Below are 20,561 nucleotides of genomic sequence, written 5' to 3'. Positions count from 1 at the left end.
CTTCTATGCCAGACCGCAGCCAGCAAGGCCAGCCATACTTTGTCATGCATCCAAAGATGCATCTCAAGCTGATCCAGAGAGGTGATACTCCCCCTCTACACGACTTTGGTCAGGCTACAGTTGGAGTACTGTGTCCAGTACTGAGCGCCGCACTTCAAAAGGGATGCAGCCAGCCTGGAGAGGGTTCAGAGGAGGGCCACCTGCTTGGTGAGAGGGCAGCAGGACAGGCCCTATGAGGAGAGACTGAAGGACCTGAACCTGTTCAGCCTCAGCAAGAGGAGGCAGATCAACAGCAAATAGGCAGAGCCCTTTTCTCCCCAGCACCACCTGGGGTGACAGGGAACAATGGTAATAAGCTGATGGAGACCAGGTTTAGGTTAGAGATCAAAGGCAATATTTTACAGTTAGGGTGGCCAGAATCTGGAACCAACTTCCCAGGGAAGTGGTCCTCACCCCTACCTCGGGCAAATTCAAGAGGAGGTTGGATGATCACCTGTCTGGGGTCTTGTGAACCCAGCTTTCATCCCTGCCTGTGGCAGGGGGTCAGGCTAGATGACCTGTTCAGGTCCCTGCTGACCCTAGCTACTATGAAACTATGAAACCATGAGAGCCCCGAGCCCACAGCAAGCAGCCCACACCTGCTCCACACACAAATATGGGGGGCATATGCCCCCCCATGCCTCCCAAGAGTGGGGTATGGGGCAAGCTGCATGCTCCACAGAAACGCCTCAGCTGCACACACACTCCACTGCCCACCGCTGTCCCAGGTGGGGGCAGCTCAGGGCCAGAGCTAATGTCCCAGAGGTAAGAGGGAGGACAGGGATGCCTGCTTGCCACAGACCAGCTCCCAGGTCCCGGTGCAGCTGGTTCCTCGAGCCCTCGCCTCCCCCACATGGCACCAAAGGATGGGACGTGGGAGCAAGGGGAGGCCAAAGTACCTGCCAGGTGCCTGCCACAGACAGAAGTGGGTTGCTCGTGTGGCCTGAGCCACTTGCCCCGCACCTGCCCACAGTGCAGCCAGGACATGGAGCTCTGCCCCTCAACTTGATCCACAGCCTCCTGCAGGCAAAAGCCGCTGTTCACTGGGATGGGGGCAAGGCAGGGTGGTAGGTCAGGGAAAGTCTGGAGAAGTCTGGACTGGGGAAGGGGACAAGGCGGCCCCAGGGGATGAAGCCAGGCTCTGCAGGCTGGGACGACCCGGGAGCGGGGGTCAGCTCCCTTCCACACAGTCGTGGCCAGCAGCAGAGACAGCGGCACTGAGCCAGGCTGGGCTGCTCCACCCAGCCTCTGCTGCCAGAGCTGCTACCCTCAGGCTGGTACTGCTCTTCACTCCCTTCTCCTGAGCCGGGTGGTGGTGTGCAGTGCAGATGGGTCTGGCCCGGGGCAAAGAACAGGGGCCAGGAAGTGCAACCAAGAACAGCAATCAGGAAGCTGAAGGCACACTTTGTCAGGTAGGCATACCCAATACCTTGTATTCAGACAATGGGCCACAATATACAGCAGAGGAATTAAATATTTAGCATGTCATTTTGGCAAGCACACCATGTCTGTTGCAGGTCTCCCCAGTTCAGCTCCAATGTGTCTCCTGAAAATGGAGATGCATGGGGTAAAGTTCTATCTCAGGCTGCCGTTGCCATGGGGTGGAACTGCACCACATATCTCCAGGTGCAAGAGGCATGTCAGAGCTGATTAGGGAAAATCTGCAGCAGAAACAGTACAACTGCCTACACAGTGTAATGCAGGCAGCGCGCATTTCTGTTGCAGCTGCTTCTCAGTTTGGTTCGGACTTTGACCATGCTGGCTATGCAATCTAATCAATTCATGACATAGATAATTATAGCATACCATAATATTATTACCTATATAATTATGTTTGTGCTATAATAATAATCTTAATATATTCATATTAATTTTTAAAACAGGGTTCCCCATAAATTTTGAAAAGTTTTGGAGGGGTTCCTTGAGTCTAAAAAAGGTTGAAATCACTACTCTAACTGTTCAGGGAAGCAGAAAAAACTCACGTTTTTCAACTGCCGTGTCAGATTTAATTCCATAGTTCATCCAACCACAGGCATTTTTAAGTTATTTACAGACACACCCCATTGTCTAAAACCATTTAAGTATGAAAGTTGGAAGAAAATATATGAAGACAATGGCTCTTATTCATTTTCCCCTGGAATGCAGATAGAAAGGCCATTTGGTAACAGCAAGGAAAACATACTTGTGCTGTATACATGGAAGGCTAAAGTAGGATGGCGGCATTTAAGAAAATATTGTGGCTACTGCATTATATAAATTTTGCATACATATGGGGTATTGTGGCTGTTGCATTAGGAACACAAAATAATTTGTTTGCTTATGAACTTCAGGATTAGTCAAACCCAAGTACAAACAAAATCAGTTCTCATGCTGTTATAATATTAGTCATTTGCTTGCAGACTTCCAGAACTTCCTCATTATGTCATTTTCAATGCTCCAGTTCCACTGCTTTCACTTGGAAAAGTGTTCAGCACTTCCAAAAATCAGCCTCTTGTGTTATGCCATCTTAAAAGGCCCAGCCTGTACACAGCTGTGACCTATCCATGTCTATATTATCATTTTTTTTATTTTTATAAGGCAAGATATATCTATGGTGCTATTTTCCTGAAGATTACTACTGCAATGAATTTGTCTGTATGTGATTGGAAATGTTGATGCATGCCATGCCCACAATGCAGGAGTCTAATCTCACCTTTGGAAGAGTCATCATAGCCTATTCTCTTAAGAGTCTCTCGCACAATTTGCTGATAGTCTACTACAGCTTTGGAAGTGATCTCTCCACATAGCAAGATCATTCCAGTTTTTGCCACGCACTCTGTAAAAAAAAAGTGTCAATGAAGTAAAATGAAAATTACAGATATATTCATTTTGAAAGTGTATTTGGTCCTACAAATAATATGGAACAGAAATTGAGACTGACTAGACAAAGCACATTATGGAGTTGCGTCAATTATTAAGTCTGATGTTTAGACTAATTCTAAACCTGTCTTCTTAATAACCACAGATTCTTGTACACTCTGACACTTTGAGATGGATCTCCTGTCTTCTCCACCTACTTGAGACCATTCTGGCTGCCTGAGAGTCCCTGTGTAGAACTGGAATTCCTGAAGGTGCAGAGCAAGCACAACTGCTCTGCCTGACCTTTGGCATAAATTGCCAGCCAAGAGGGGGCACATCAGAATGGACCTACATTTTAGCTATCACCAGTTGCTATAACACCCTTTGGGCTCCTGGGGAGCCAAATAGATTATAGTCTTTTCAAACATGACTGTGTGTGGCATCATTCCCCTCCAGCTGCCTGTTACAGTCATGTTGGGTATCTTAATTTGGTTTAGGGACACTGTAAGGGCTGGATTATACTACAGACTAAAGTGTTGCATAGACATCCCCAAATTAATGTTAAACAAGATAGCTTGGGTATCAAAAGCAGCTTACCCTCAACAGGCCTGAGTCCAGCTGGGGCTAATTTATCCCATCTCTTGGCTCATACCAGGCTCCTTGCTGCTGCAGCTAGACCAATTTAGATACATAAGCTAGTTTGGGTCTCAGTCCACAACACCAACTTCTGCAGTCCTGATGAAGTGCCAAGGTAAGGGTGCTCACCTTTTGACCAAGAGCTTAGGGGCTAGTGCAGGGGTGGGTAAAATATGGCCTGCAGCCTGGATCTGGCTTAACAACAGATTTGATCCGGCCTACGGGTAGATGGCCACCAACTCACTGGCTCTGTCCCGCAGGCAGCTGGAGGCTACAGCCACCATGCGGTGCCAGGCAGGCAGACAGGACTTCTGCCCAGCAGCATCAGCCCTTGATGCAGCAGCAGCATCTGTGGACCTATGCGGGGCTTCCACTGCAGCAGGTGAGCAGGCAGCAGCGTCAACTGTAGACACAACCAGCAGGTTCAGGAGCCCCAACATAGAATTTGCCAGTGGCATCTGCAGCTGACACTGCTGTCCTCCAAGCATGGTGGAAGCTCCCACCTGGAGCCCTTACCTGGAGCCTGCTGGCAGAATCAGTTCTGGACCCAGACTGAGCTTCTGCCTCACTGAGCAGGCATCAGTGTTAGCTGTGGCCAGCAGAGGCAGATTCCACATCAGGGCTCTGGAATCAGCTGGCTCTGCCCACAGCTCACACTGCTGCCTGTCCACCACAGTGGAAGTCCCCATCTGGGTCCACAGCTGAGCTCTGGGGCTCCTGGTGAACTACAGCTCTAGCTGGGTTCTGGAGGGAAGGAAGGAGAGAGACAGAGACAGAGACAGAGGAGACTGGGGAGATATAGGTTCCATTTTTGGCCTGGCCACTAGTCTGTTAGATGACCTTGAATGAGCCACTTCCTTCTTTGTGCCTCAGTTTTCCCATCTGTAAGACAGGGACAAGTATACTGATCTCCTCTGAAAAGCACTTTGAGATTAGCTGGGGAAATGCTACATAAGAGCTGCATATATTGTATCAATACATTTACCTTTATTCATCAAGCTATTCATCAGAAATAATGAAATCACGTTTGCTTGACCAGCCCTGTTTTCCATGAAGCCATTTGATTTATATGAAGTATACTCCTGTCCTTTTATTGATTCCTATATCAGAATGTGCCATTATATTGCCTGTTGGGCAGTCACCGTGTAAGGATGTATACCCCGATGTCTTGCTGACATTCACTGGTCCCTCAGGGTGGTTGCGCCCCTATGGTTGAGCTGGGTGAGATCTGGTGCCCTTTCTTTTCCCGCCTGCCACAACTTTGATGATATAGGAGATTCATAAAAGGGAGGTGATGACTGCCCGTCTCATGCCCAGATCAATCACAGGGGCTGCCTAGCACCTGAAGTCCGAGCCCAGAAGTGAAGGAAGGACCAGCCTGGAGCCAACTTTCCGATTCCGCTTTTTTTTTTTTTTAAGTCCTTTGACCTTTGCCCTTTTCTTCTCCCGGGCGTCTTCAAGGTCTGGTGCCCTGGTGCCTGGGGCCGTTACCCCAGGATCTTCAGCGATCCACCTTCCCGCCCTGGTCTCTTCTCCGGGACTTTAAAGACGAACCGCAGAGGGCTTAATTGCTGGCAAAGCCACTTAAGTAGCTGGGGATTCCCTCCGGAGCAATCAGCTGGGGACGGGGCATGGTCCTCGCTGCTCCTGGTTTCTGCCCGCCCCCTGTCTCAGCCGTGGAGCCTCTTTGGGGACCCGCTTCCCTTCTCTTCCTGGGTAGATGCCTGGCCTTGGTCTGATCTCTTTGACCAGCCAAGGGATGTCCCCGGGAGAGAGCGAAGAAAAAGTATGGAAAAAAAATAAAATGCCGCGGCGAGCGGTTCGGACTGATCCCTCGCCTCCACCGTTCCCAGGGTCTTTCCCGGATCCCCTTCTGGTACCTTGCCTCTTCCACCCTCCTCTTCACTCCTGCAGTGAGGGTGCCACCACCTCTTCCAAATCGGACCAAGGGCTTATCCACGCTTCTGGCTCCTCGGTTCCTCGCCTCTGCTCCTTCGGCGTCCCTCCTCCTCCGGGTCCACCCCTGGCCTCCTGATATAGCCCGCACTGTGGATTGGCTCCAATTCGCTTCACTGGGTGTGGAGGTAAAGCCGAGCTGGTGCAGATTGGGAGCTCTCATTGTACCATGGACTTCGCAGCGTGAGGTGGTCCATGTCCCTAGCTGGGGATACACCCTTGGTGAGTGCCCTCCGGGCTCTCACATTGCCAAAGACTGATGTTAGGCTGATACTTTCCAGAGTCATTCCACTTGCCCATTTTGAAAACTGTCCCAGCATTAACACTCATCTAATGTTTTGGGTTTTCCCTGCATTTTTTTAGATTTATTAAGAAATAACACCAAAATCTCAGGTATCTCCACAGTGAACTCTCTTAGAACTCTTGGGGACAAGTTTTCAAGCCTGCTGATTTAAAATATTTTATCTTTAGTAGATGATGTCCAACATGCTCCTCAGGATACAATGGGGTTGATCACTTTCACTATCCATCACATAGCTGGCAAGTCAGCCAGCAATGCAGGAGTCCTCGACTTTAGGAAAGCTGACTTTCATAAGCTCAGGAGGTTTGTTCTTGAGGCCCTGAGAGACCAGGATTTCACAGGGAAAAATTCATAGTTTCACAGGGAATTCATAGTTTCATAGTTTCTAGGGTCGGAAGGGACCTGGGCAGATCATCTAGTCCGACCCCCTGCCATGGCAGGAAAAAGTACTGGGGTCAAACGACCCCAGCAAGATGGTCATCTAACCTCATGAATTCATGATGAGTGGTTGCTCCTTAAGGAATTGATCCTAGAAGCACAAAGGGAATCCATCTCAACCCATAGGAAAGGTGGTAAAAGGGCTCAACAACCCCCTTGGCTCAACAGGGAACTCATGGACCTCCTACATCTAAAAAGAGAGGCTTATAAAGGATGGAAAACAGGAAACACCACTAGGGAGGAGTATTCTGTACTGGTCCATACCTGCAGGGAGCGAACTAGGAAATCCAAGGCTGCAACTAAACTCCAACTGGCTACATGAATCAAGGACAATAAAAAGTCCTTCTTCAGATATGTGGGGAGTTGAAAGAAAATAAGGGCAACATTGGACCCCTGCTAAACCAGCTGGGGCAGCTGACTACCAACACCCAGAAAAAAGCCAATCTGCTTAATGATTACTTTGCATCAGTTTTTCACTAGCCCAAAGGGATCACCCAGCCTAACATGATGCGGGATGACCAGGGTGAGGGTGAATATATGCCCACCATTGGCATGGATCTTGTGAGGGAGCATCTTGAGAGGCTGGACCACCACAAATCAGCTGGTCCAGATAGATTGCACCCAAGAGTGCTAAAGGATCTGGCAGACACCATAGCGCAGCCACTGGCAAGGGTATTTAAGAACTCATGGTGCTCAGGCAAAGTACCTGAAGATTGGAAGAGGGCCAGTGTGGTGACCATCTTCAAGAAAGGGAGGAAAGAAGACCCAGGAAACTATAGGTCAATCAGTTTGACATCAATCCCTGGGAAGATTTTGGAGAAAAAAAAAAAAAAAATCAAAGAAACCATTCTTGACAGGCTAACAGAAGGCAACATTCTGAGGGATAGCCAGCACGGGTTTGTTGCAGGTAGGTCTTGCCTGACCAATCTCATTTCCTACTATGACCAGGTGACGTATCACCTGCACGAAAGGGAAGAGATTGATATCATATATTTGGACTTTAAAAAAGCCTTTGACCTGGTGTCCCATGATGTCCCTCATGGAAAAATTGGGCAACTGTGGCCTCGACTACTCCACAGTCCGATGGCTGGGGAACTGGCTCTGAGGCTGGATCCAGAGAGTGGTAGTTGACGGAACCAAATCAACATGGCACTCAATGACTAGTGGTGTCCCCCAAGGCTCTGTTCTTAGACCTGTACTCTTTAAGGTCTTCATAAACGATCTGTACACTCATTTTTCTGGACACTGGTGTCAGAAGCGGACTGGCTAAGTTTGCTGATGACACCATACTTTGGGGAAAAGTGTCCACACTTGAGGAAAGGCTGGTGATCCAGGCCGACCTCGATAGGCTTGCAAGGTGAGCGGATGAAAACCTAATGGCATTCAATATGGAGCAATGGAAGGTGCTCCACCTCAGGGGGAAAAAAACCACACATCAAACTTATAGGCTCAGCAATGCTACACTCACTAGCACCGTGACTGAAAGAGACTTAGGTGTCATGATTGAGCACAAGATGAACATAAGCCACCAGTGTGATATCATAGCTCGTAAAGCGAACAAAACTCTGGCTTGTATCTACCGATGCATCTCAAGCAAGACCCAGGATGTCATCCTCCTGCTATACTCAGCCTTGGTGAGGCCGCAGCTGGAGTAGTACATTCAATTCTGGGCTCCACAATTTAGGAAGAATGTGGAAAAGCTTGAAAGAGTCCAGAGGAGAGCCATGTGCATGATCAGAGGGCAAGAGAACAGGACTTATCAGGAGCGGCTGAGAGCCATGGGACTCTTCAGCCTGGAGAAGCGCAGGCTCCGGGGTGACTTGGTGGAAGCCTATAAGTACATAAGGGCTGTGCATCAGGATCTGGGGAAACATCTGTTCACCAGAGCACCCCAAGGGATGATAAGGTACAACAGTCACAAACTCCTGCAAGACCGTTTTATGCAGGACATGAGGAAAAACTTCTTTACTGTCCAAGCCCCCAAGGCCTGGAACAGACTCCCCGCAAAGCTGGTGCAAGCAGCTACTCTGGACACGTTTAAGAAACATTTGGATGCTTATCTTACTGGGACACTTTGACCCTAGCTGACTTCCTGCCCCTTGGGCAGGGGGCTGGAACCAATAATCTTACGAGATCCCTTCCAGCCCTAATGTCTATGAAAACTATGAAACCCGTGAAATGGTCTTGAAAGTGCATCAAGATTCTAATATGATACAAATACATCATCCTGCTTTTCTTCAAATGCAAAACAGAAATAGTTATTGAAAACTTTTGCCTTTTGTTTCTTGCTAAGAGTTTTACTATTTCTATCTAGAAATTAGTCAGTATCATGAATAGCATCCTCTTTTTTACTTAAGTGTTTGTAAAGTCATCATCAACCTTAGTTTTTCCAGCCATGATTTCTCCCTTATGTCATTAGATTATCTTTTCTATTTGCTACATTTCAGAACTTCTAATTTGTATTGACTGCTATCAGTTTTCCTTTCTGTGATGGGCAAACTAAGTTATGCTCAGGCTCTTAGCATAACTTTAGGCCTTCCCAGAACTAAGCAATTAAATCGTACAGAGTGCAATTTCCTAAGGCACTAGGAAAAGTGAGTGCTGTGACTGGTATGGTGGGCTACCAGGTACTGTAGTTTCCCTAGAAGGAAAGGAAACCAAAAACAGAACAGGATTGGAATACCTTATCTAAAAAGATGAGGTAAGAAACTTGAGGATTGGACAATTTGAGATGAGAAAGTTACAAAAGTAGTGGACAAACAAAGAGACAGTGTGTGTTCTGTGTTGCCACCCTGGGAAGACAGGAGCAATCTTGGACTTCTTGTTTTGAGTAACAAGGAATCCAAAAACTAACATCCCACACACCCAGCAGAGGATCTGAGGCCAGTACCACCAAAGCTCGCTGCTGCAACGCCTGATGGAACTGCTTGCCAGGTTGTATTACAAGGATAATAAGCTTGCAATAAGCCATGGGGTTACTAATAGAGTTCACTTGATACCAAATCAGATGAGGGGCCATGTCAGTCCTTGGGGATCTCTAGTAAAAGGAATCCAGGGGGCAACACTTTCCCTATATATTTTGCTTTCTTCTTATTGCTGCCTTCACTTGAATACTATTCCAGAATGTGCTTTTAGCTTTGGCTGTCTAATAAACAAATCCTTGAATGCAGGATGCTACTTTACACATGCAGAATATTTTTTCTCTTTGGCTAATTTATATAAGCAGTACTTACCACAAGCAACCTTCGCATCTGGATCAATACTGATATAAGCATCAAGAACAGCATCACTGATCTGATCACATATTTTATCTAGGGAAAAAGTAGAATGGTATTACAAAGTTTCTCCCTGTAACAGTCATTTCTGATAGCATAAATATGATCAACAGGAGCGGACAGTGCAATATGCCATCAGGCTGGAACCCTAGATGCAAGTTTGACAACTAAAATGCTGGAAGGGATCCATGACCAGGGCCGTCCCTAGGGGGGTGCGAGTCAGGGCGACCGCCCCAGGCCCTGTGGTTTGGGGGTCCCCATGGAGCCGGGCGAAGCAGTGGCAGTGCGGAGCTAGGCGAAGCAGCAGCTCTGCATCCATCCACTCTCTACTTCCACTTCCTCCTCCACACCACCACTGGCAACACTGCTGCTGCTGATGGCAGCGACAGCTTCTTCCGGTCCTGGGCCCATGGGGTCAGAGGCGGGGCAGGACCCCGCATGGGCTGATTTACCCCGGGCCCCGCACCCTGCTTGGGTCGCTTCTGTCCTTGACTGCTTCCATCTCCCACCTAAAATGCAAAACAGCAGACAAATCAGATCATAGAATCCTAGAAATTAAGGGCTGAAAGGGACCTTGAAAGATCATCAAGTCCACCCCCCTGCTCTGGGCAGGAATACTGGTGAGATCAAATGATCCCAGCAAGGTGTCTTGAAGACTTCCAAGGTTGGGGACTGCACCACCTTCTTGGTGTATCAGAGTCATTTCCAAATACCTGATGTCTCCCAAGTTATGATGCAGTCATCAAAAAGGAAAAAAATCTCTTCAAATGGCTTGGAGAATTAGTTTCAGTGAAAGGCAAGCTACAAAATTTTGTACCTGTGGCAGTGCACCTTTGGTGCCAGCCACTTCAAGGACTGGAGCAGGCAGCCACCAGGTGGCTGATTGCAGCGGCTATTTTTAAATGCAGGCAGCTATATAGAGAGGGCAGTTGGCTGCTAGCAAGGGAGGCAGCAACATCAGCCGACTGAGCTCTTGCTCGGGGACCTGGAGGTAAGTGAAGGGGCTGTGGGGAGGTGCAGGCTCCTATGGTCCTGGGCATGATGTGAAACTGTACCCTGCCAGGGAAGGGTGGCCTGGTGGAGATCCTAGTAGCATGGGAGCCCCCAGAAAATGCCAGGCCAGTTACCTCCCCTGTGAAAGGTGGGAAGGGGCACCTTCTAACCCCAGTCCCACATCCCTGGTGGTGTTCCAGCAGAACAGGGGGAGCCCAGACTCATTAGGAGCCCTGAGGCAGAGTCCAGGCCAGAGGAGGTACCTGGAGCCATGCCCAGGCAGCAGGGTAAAGCCTGGGGGCACAAGTAGAGACCCTGAGAGAGAGGGATAACAGAGAGACCTTGTGAGTGGGCGAGTGAGTAGAGGCCTTGAGAGAGGGGCATAGTGAATAGGGAAGAGGCCCAGTGCGCAACATGGAGGCCTGGCAAGGGGCCTGGAGCGAAGTAGGCTAACAGTTGTAGAGTCACTCAGCAAATGTTCAGGTGAGGACAGTGGGAGATCCGCAACAGACTGTGCTGGGGCTGACTGAGGTGTGGAGAGACAAGCCCAAAGCCAGAGTCTGGGTGGTATGAATGTGGCCCAGGAGAGCGGGCAGCATGAAAGAGGGTGAGAGCTGGCAGAGTGAATGGGACCCCAGTGAGAGAGGGGTAGAGTGAGAGTGGCCCTCCGGGGTAGTATGGTAGAGCTACAACTGTGTACCCAGTTTGCTCTGGACCTAGGCTAGAGAGGTAACACACAGTGGGGCATGTACAGGGCTGGTTGGAGCGTGCACTTATGGCCCTAGCCATCCGGGAGTACAAAATGTAGTCTCCTGCTCAAGTAACAGCTGAACTTTATTTTCATCAAGGTATCACAGGAGAGTGGAGCAGGCAGACTGCCCAGAGACAGGGGAAGACTGGAGGTGGAGACCTGGCCGGGGAGGAAACCCTGTTACAGTGCCCAATGAAAAATGTTATTTAATGTATTGGTAATGAAACTGCTAAATTCTCTGGGGCAGTAATTGTTTTTAATTGGCTGCAGAACTTGATACACTGGGGCTGCTTGTACACACCACAGGGGTTTACTTCAGTTTAATTCTCCCTAAATTGAAGTGGTAGGTTTTTAAAAACACCACGTCAGTTTAGGGAGAATTAAACCAAAGTAAACCTCCATGGCGTGTACACAAGGGTTGGGCCCAATCCTTGCCTGCCTCTCCAGCGGTGGGATGAGTGGGGAGGACAAGCTGCCAATGGGGCGAGATTTCCCTGAGCTGCAGCGAGCTTTCCCTGAGCTGGCGGCACCCCCAGGCAGCACCCATTCGCAGGCTCCCATCCCAGGCTGTCCCAGGGGGCACCACAGCTGCAGAGGGAAGCACTGCGCCCCTGTGCAGCTCAGGCAGGCTCTGGTGAGGGGAGGGGAAGGGGGTGGAAATCAGGCTTGCCTTTTTTTTTTTTTCCTTCAGTGGAGCCTGCCTGTACAGCCCCTGAGCTGCATGGGGCCCAGTGCTTCCCTCCATGGCTGTTGCATTTCATTAGGTAGCAAACTAAAACACCTTGGATGTGTTTTTTATTTTGCTACATCCCAAAGTCATTTAATACACAATATGCCACTGACAGGTAAACAGCAGCACCATTAAAGCACAATACACCCCTGATAGTGTAAACAGCAGCACCATTAAAGCAGTGCAAAAGGGCACTTAAGCCACTTTAAAGGCCAATTTTGTGGCGTGTACAAAGGCCCTGGGATACTAACCCACCTGGAGCTTTTACTTACCACAGGTCTAGGATTAACTGCATCTCCAATCCTTTTGTGGCCTTTACGAGGGATCACTCCCAGGCATAGGCAACTGTGGCAGGGGGCATGTGCCCCCTGAGATTTCTGCACCAACAGCAGGGTGTAGGGCATAGGGCCGCAGCCTGGCCAGAGCCAGGGCCCGGTAGCAGTGTGGGTGGTAGTGGTGCAAGTTCTGCACTGATAGTGGGATGTGGGGCTGCAGCCTGGCTGGAGACAGTGACCAGCAGCAGTGGGGGTGGCGGCGGCGGCGGCACAGAAGCTGTACTCTCTCACTATCAATGTTTTCACGTCTCTGTCCTCTACCAACTACCTTTCTCAGGATGGAAAATTGTGTTCTTCTAACTCCAGACTGCTGTTTTAGACTGAAGTACCTTTGCAATTAACTGATTATCCCAGCACGTCTGACTGTAAATCAACACCTAAGCATAGCACTGTTTATTTTGTACAAAATATGACAGAGAAAATAGAACTATAAACACTGTTTCATATATGCTAATCTGACACTGTAATGGACAAACTGAGTTATGCTGAGGCTCTTAGCATAACTTTAGGCCTTCCCAGAGCCAAGCAATTAAATTTATACAGAATGCCTTATAAGGCACTGGGAAAACTGAGTGCTGTGATTGGTACAGTGGGCTAACCAGGTACAGTAGCTTCCCTAAAAGGAAAGAAAACTAGAAACGTAGTAAGATTGGAGTACCTTATCTAAAAAGATGAGGTAAGAAACTTGAGGACTGGACAGTTTGAGATGAGAAAGTTACAAAAGTAGCGGACAAACAAAGAGACAGTGTGTGTTTGTGTTGCCATCCTGGGGAGACAGGAGCAACCTTGGAATTCCCGTTCGAACAACAAGGAATCCAGAAACTAACATCCCACACACCCAGCAGAGGATCTGAGACCAGTATCACCAAGGGTCGCTGCTGTAACGTCTAAGGAACTGCTCGCCAGGTCCTATTACAAGGAAGAATACTTGTAATGACCTTAGGGGTTACTAAATAAAGTTCACTTGATACCAAATCGGACAAGGGGCCATGTCAATCCTTGGGGGTCTCTGATAAAAGGAATCCTTGGGGCAACAGACACAGTATTACCTATCTTCCATGTGGGACTCCAGCAGGTCTCCATTTCACAGATGGTCCCTGTTGTCCCTCAGATCAGGGTCATTACTTTTTTAGTTCAAGGTCTTTTATCTTACCAGGCCTAATGAACTAAGTAATATCAGTCAGTAATATTAGTAATAGGTAATATCAGCCAGTAAAATTATTCCCCAGTAAGGGGAAATGTCAAAGGGCTGGGCATCTCCATAATCCGGGGCAGGAGTGTGGGGGGCAGTATACAGCCCCTGAGCCAGATCTGGCCTGCTAGCAGATTCGATCCAGCCCATGGGCAGATGGTTGCCAGCTCACTGGATCTGGCCTGCAGGCAGCTGGCAACATCGGCTACCGTGTGGTACTGGGCAGGTGGGCAAGAATGCTTCCACCCAACAGCATCAGCCCTTAATATGGCAGCATCAGCTGTGGACCTGGGCGGGGCTTCCGCTGCAGCTGGCTGGCAGGTGGGTGGCAGCATCAGCTGTGGACAGAAGCCCCAACACAGAACCTGCTGGTGGCATCCACAGCTGAGCTGCCACCCTTCTAGCGCAATGGAAGCTCCTGGAGCCTTGACACAGAACCTGCTGGCAGTGTCAGCTGTAGAACCAGGCAGGAGCTTCTGCCACATGGGGTGGGTGGCAGTGTCAGCTGTGGACACTGCCATCAGGTTCCACATTGGGGCTCCAGAACTGCTGGCTGCGCCCACCGCTGACACCACTGACTGGGTCCACGGCTAAGCTTTGGGGCCCCTGGCCAGCTACAGTCCGGACAGGTTCTAGAGAGAAAGGGGAAGACAGGCAGAGGAAAGGAAGTGAGGGGTGGGGAGAGAAAGGAGCAGACAGGGAGGGGAGAGAAGAAAGCTTCAAAAGCTTTCTTGAAGTCTTTGAAGTTATGATGAAGTTCTTTTTGGTGATCAATGATCATGGTATTTTTCACATAGTACTTGGTGTAGTGATAAGGGTTAGACGTTGGAGACAGTCCCTTGCAAGGGAATGTTTTATCACAGGAGGACTTTGAACATGATCCCTGAAGACTAAAGAGAAATCAAACGGAGGCAGCCACATGGCCTGTGGTAAAGGAACCCCATGCTCTGGTATCATTAAAGGTCTGTTCTCTTTCTTGTTCATAGTTGTGGTTATTCACTGTGGGACCTAAATCATTACATGGTGTTGGAAGTGGTGAATGGGGAAGACTGGATGGATCTGCAGCACTCAGCAAGGAACAAAGACATCTGCAAGTGCAGTACCTTCCCTGCAAGGCAGAAGTGTAACCAGCTCATAGAGACAGTTAACCATGGATGCATTACAAGCCCCTTCTTGCCTTTTGTTGTCAGGCAATATAGCTGAGAATTGGAAAAAATTTAGATAAAGTTTTGTGTTGTATTTAGCTGCTATAGGAGCAGAAGAGAAAACTGATAAGGTTAAATCATCCATTTTCCTGCATGTGGTAGGGGAAGAAGCGCTTGAGGTGTACAACTTTACATTTGCTTCAGGCCAAAACATGAAGTTAAATAAGATATTGAATAAATTTGAAGAATATTGTGTGCCAAAATGCAATGAGACTTTTGAAAGACATAATTTTTTATGTGCATGCAAAAACCAGATGAAAGCATAGAGCATTATATCACAGAGTTAAAAAGGCTGAGCAAGACCTTTGTTTTTGGGGACGTAACTGATTCTCTGATCAAGGATAGAATCATTTGTGGCATTATAGACAATGGATTAAGAGAGAAGCTGCTACAGGAAGGAGACCTATCCCTAGAAAACGACTATACAGATTTGTAGAGCAGCTGAAACTGTGAAGGCTCAGGCCAAAAAACTGAATGCAGCTGCAGGCGTCGTCCATGCAATATGCCGTAAAGACAGACAGAAAAGGCCACTTCAAATGGAGGTCGCCCCTACTACTCAGGGGCAGATGGAGTACAAGCAAGCATGCAGCTGGTGTGGAATGCAGCATGGCTCCAAACAATGTGCTGCAATTAGGGAAACTCTGTTTTAATTGTGGGAAGAATAATCATTTTGCCAAATGTTGCAAAGTGCAAGCCCCTAAAGTCCAGGTACATATGGCTGAAGATACTCCAGAGGAGAATATTATATAGATACAGTAGAATCAAGCAGAGCTACTGAGGACTGGATCCTGCCACTGGAAGTGCATGAGATAAAGATTCCATTCAAACTGGATACAGCAGCTCAGGTGAACATTTTACTGGAGCAAGATTATACGAGGCTGAAAAGTAAACCAAAACAGGCCTACAAAAGTAAACATAACTGCCTAATTCAGGAGCAAAGATACCAGTCAAGAGAAAGTGCCTAGCCTGCCTCAGACATAAAAATGTGGTGTACAATTTTGCATTCATTGTAGTACCTAAGGAGGTGACACCTATTTTGGGCCTAGCAGCTTGTGAAAAGCTCAATTTGGTTAAACGGGTGCTTGCATTAGAACACTCTGGCTTGGGTTATGAGGACCTAATTTTGGAATATAAAGATTTGTTTCAAGATTTGTTTGAAGAGTCAAGAGTGGGTGAACTCCCTAGTTATTGTGGAGAAGAATAATGGACAGCTTGGATCCAAGGGATCTAAATAAGGCCATAAAGAGAGAACATTTTAAGTTGCGCACCAGAGAAGAGATTATGGCTCAGTTTGCAAATTCAAAGTTCTTCAGTAAATTAGATTCTTCTTCGGGATCCTGGCAGCTGAAGTTAAGAGAAGAAAATTCTAAATTATGTACATTCAATACTCCATATGGAAGGTATCAATTTCCGCGTTTACTTTTCGGTATAGTTTCAGCTCCAGAGGTGTGTCACAAAACTATACATATGATTTATAAGCATATTCTATGTGTAAACACCTCTATGGATGATATCATCATCTGGGGCTCCACCAAGGAAGAGCATGACATAGGCTCTGAGAGGTGTTGGACACAACTAGGGCTGTAAATTTGAAACTCAATAGGCAGAAATGTGTTTTTGGAGCTACAGAATTGACATTTGTGGGAGACGTTATTTCTAGAGAAGGGGTGAAATCAGACAAGAAAAAAATTCAGGCTATTGAAATGATGCCACACTCCCAGGCAAAAGAAGACTTGCAACGTTTTTTGGGAATGGTAAATTATGTTGGAAGGTTCATACCAAACCTGTCTACAACAGCAACACCTCTAAGGATACTTCTTGAGAGTAAAAATGAATGGTGCTGGAATCCAGAACAGGAGGAAGCATGGAAGGTGTTGAAGCAACAATTAATAGAAGAACCTGTATTAAAATTCTATACCCCTGGGAAACCAATACAGATATCAACAGATGCTTTACAGTTGGGATTAGGTGCTGTGCTACTGCAGAATTTTGACAACCGATGGCAACCTGTTGCTTATGTGTCTAAATCACTGAGACAGAAAGCAGGTATACAGATTGAGAAAGAGTTGTTAGGAATTTTGTTTGCATGCAAGAGATTCACAATCAATATATTTATGGCCAGAAAGTAAATGTAGAAACAGACCAGAAGCCCTTGATAGCACTGTTTAGCAACACCTCTGAACAACTGCACCTTAAGTATTCAAAGAATGATGATTAAGCTGCAGAAGTATGACCTAGTTGTGAACTACACACCTGGCAAGTTTCTGTTTGCAGCAGTTGCACTGTCCAGGGCAATAGCCTCTACTGGACAAGCAGACAAGACCTCCGAGACAGAGATGCAAGCCTGGATTGGCTTGATTGTTAGTTCACTTCCAATTGTGCACAGGAGGCTACAACAAATAAAAGAAGAAACTGAAAAGGATCACTCATTGGGGATCCTGAAAGAAATAATAATTTTGGGTTGGGCAGAGGACAGGAGTACCTGTGACTTGCGTGTGTGGGACTACTGGAATTGCCAACATGAACTTTCAGTCATTGAAGGAGTTATTTTCAAGGGCAGCAAAGTCATAATACCACAGACCTTTCAAAGAGGAATGCTACAGAAGATCCATGAGGGACACTTAGGTATTGAGAAATGCAAGAAGCAAACAAGAAAGGTGATATATTGGCCAAGGATCAATCAGGAAAACTGTTCCACCTTCTTGAAATTCAGACCGTCAGCAGGCAGAACCACTGAAGCCTCACCCTGTTCCACACAGGGCCTCTGAAAAGGTGGGTACTGATCTCTTTACGTGGAACTCCAAGGTGTATTTAATAGTTACTGGTTATTACTCTTTGTATCCAGAAATCTATACATTGCAGTGTACCAGCAGTCGCTCAGTGATAGCTTGCTTAAAGGCCATATTTGCAAGGCATGAAATACCAGATGAAATATTCTGTGATAACGGGCCATAGTTCTCCAGTGCAGAGTTTAAGCAATTTGCCATGGACTGGGATTTTTGTCACCATGTCAAGTCCCAATTTTCCCCAATCGAATGGGCTTGCAGAGCAATCTCTTCAGACAGTAAGAAACCTAATGACAAACGCATTGGACAGTGGAGGGGATTTATATAAAGCACTACTGGCTTGTCGTAGCGCACCTCTGGACAATGGCTGGTCTCCAGCACAGTTGTTAATGGGCTGGCGGATACAGTCGAATCTGTCCATTACTAACACCTTATTGGAAAGTCCTAACAAGGGAGCCATAAAGAGAATGAAAGAAGATCAGAAGAAGAAACAGACATACTACTTTGGTACAAGAGCTTGTGAGCTCTCACTACTAAAGCTAAGTGATAGAGTTTGTCTGAGGAATTACTTGTCGAGAACATGGGACCAGCAGGGTACAGTGAAACAGCTAGAGCACCCACGGTCCTATCTAGTTCAGACAGACCAAGGGGGCATGCTTCGACGTAAGTGATGAGACCTACTAGTGCTTCCACTTAGCTCTCGGACATCGGCAGGAGATAAAGGCTTGCATCAGCCTCAGTTAACTGTTCCTAATTCTTCCTCCTCCTCATCATCCTCAGAAGGTGAAGATACTAATGATGCAACAGAGAGCCCTCAAATCTCCAATGAGGAGCTGATAATACGGAGATCCAGGAGGCAGGTGAAATGGCCAGAAAGGCTCATACAGTTCTGTGAATAAGTTAAAGGGACCTGAAGAATAGGAAAGTGAGTGGTAAAGACTCACTCCAGAGTGAAGTGCTGGTAACCTCTCCTCTGTAGGTTATGGATTGTTTGGTGTGGTGGTGGTTTTGTCTTGTATTGTTGTTGTGGAGTTTTTGTTGTTATATTTTGATGGTTATTTATTTCTTTATTTTTAAAGAGAAGATGTAGTGATAAGGGTTAGACTTTGGAGATAGTCCCTTATAAGGGAACGTCTTATCACATGAGGAATTTGAATATGATCCCTGATGAGTAAGGAGAAATTAAGATGGAGACAAACACATGGTCTGTGCTAGAGGAACCCTGTGCTGTGGTATCATTAAAAGTCTGTTCTCTTCCTCATTCATAGCTGTGGTCATTCACTGCAGGACATAAATCATTACACTCGGATGTTGAAGATTTGCTCTGCGGTATTTCTCCCTGCTTTGAACCCAGCTTGCTCTTTTGCCAGCATGACCTCTACGTGAGGCTTGAGTCTATTCAATATCAGCAACAGGTTTTGTACAGCAACAGTGGATTTTTTTTTTTCAAGGGAGCAAAGCTGGGATTTATGATTCAACAGGTGAACAAAATCTATATCAGGAACTTGATGTAAAAAAACAAACAAACCTCCCCTACCCCACCTGGGGCAATTTGTATGCAGGGGTTTTCCCCAGGGACAACAAGGAGCAGCACAAATGTGTAGCTGCTGTTTGTCCCTGAGAAAAACACACATGGCACACTCGTCTGGACGCACCCAGTAAGACCACTATATACCTCAGATAGTCTCCTCCCTTTTTAAAAGTGAAGAGAGCCAAAAAAAAAGAAGCCTGCAGGGAGCAGTTTTACACTTGTACACTCCCATTAGAGATCCTGCCCCGCCTTAGCTACATGTGTGTTCAGCTGTGCCCTTTGCATTCTGGACAGTTTTGCATTCTATCATAAAAGTGGACAGAATACATTCAGTTATTACCTTGGAATGTCTTTAAGCTGCTTTGCTATAAATTTTAAGGGTCTAAAACTCTTTTTAGACTCAAACTTCCCTAGAAAGCCCAAGAAACATTTCTTCTACTAGTGATCTAGTTTTTAGCAGTTAGTTACAACGCTTCAAAATAAATGTTTCATAAATCCCTGTGAAAAAAGTTGAACTTTAATGAACATGAAATACTATGTTAATACTTTGCTTTTCAATTCCAGATTGTGTAAGAGGTTCTGATTACGCTCCTAATCTCAAGGCAAGTCCAGACTTGTTTTAAAAAAGAATCAACATTACAGGCATGTGAAAATGTTGCAGAAGTGCCTGGAATATAGCTCTGATGGGAATCGCAGATCAACAGAGCACTAAATGTTTAAAAAAATCACATGCATTGGAGACCTACTGTGAGTATTTTCAGTATAGGATGAAACATATACTCAGTACCATCAGTAACTTCCCATCTTTAGAGAAGACCCCAAAATGCCATTTTTTTCTTGCAAAAGTCTAAAGTTAGCTTCTGTCCTGTTTTGATCCAACATATTTTCTAATTTAAACTGAATATTAAACTAAAAGTGACACTTTCAAATGAGAAACCAATTAATCTGGAGCCCACCCAAAATATACACACTGCAAAGACAAGAGTTTTTATCAAACTGTAGTAGACATTCTTCTTTAAAACTAGCTGTTAAAAGGAAAGATTCAATCAATATTTTTACTTACCAGAATGCCCTTCTGCAACAGACTCTGAGGTAAACAAAAATCTTTTTTCTTTTTTAAAAATACTGTTTGACATATTTTAGTAGTTTTAGAAAGCCAACAGACAAGCAGAAACGCCAGCAGCTAGATTTCAGAGCAAGCGCAGAGAGAAAAGAGAGGTCAAAGGTTAATTTATCTATACAAGTTGCTGATGTAACCATTCTGCAAGTTTATTACTCAGAAGTTCAACGGATTAAGATTGCTTTCACTAAAATATATGCTGCACTGCATCCGATAACACAAGTGGATTTCTAAGTCTTTTGTACTCATACTTTGTTCCCACTAAAGTGAAAGGGAACAAGGCTAAACCAATGCTTGGAGCTTTTACAAACCTCTTTGCCAAGTTCCATTCTTGTCTTGGACTAGGTGACCTCCTGAGGTCCCTTCCACCACTTCCTATGATAGTTTTACTGCATTTAAGACAGATTCATTTGGGAATTTTCACAAAACATCATG

At 46.5% G+C, this 20,561-nt stretch overlaps 1 protein-coding gene across 1 annotated transcript in view; it reads right to left on the bottom strand.

Annotated features, from left to right (window-relative positions):
- The window catches only part of LOC102369974 (S-adenosylmethionine synthase-like), a 43,828-nt gene extending 23,629 nt beyond the window's left edge, over positions 1 to 20,199 (bottom strand). Inside the window, exons 1-3 of the mRNA XM_006019670.3 lie at positions 20,070 to 20,199; positions 9,442 to 9,519; positions 2,732 to 2,854 (exon numbers count right to left, since the gene is read on the bottom strand). Coding sequence (XP_006019732.1) covers positions 2,732 to 2,854; positions 9,442 to 9,519; positions 20,070 to 20,142 — 274 coding nt within the window. The 5' untranslated portion in view covers positions 20,143 to 20,199. The remainder of the gene's footprint in view (positions 1 to 2,731; positions 2,855 to 9,441; positions 9,520 to 20,069) is intronic.
- Positions 20,200 to 20,561: the final 362 nt, after the last annotated feature.

The sequence above is a fragment of the Alligator sinensis genome, unplaced genomic scaffold, assembly GCF_000455745.1.
Source record: "Alligator sinensis unplaced genomic scaffold, ASM45574v1 scaffold607_1, whole genome shotgun sequence".
Lineage (NCBI taxonomy): Eukaryota > Metazoa > Chordata > Crocodylia > Alligatoridae > Alligator > Alligator sinensis.
This window is presented reverse-complemented; position numbering and strand designations above follow the sequence as displayed.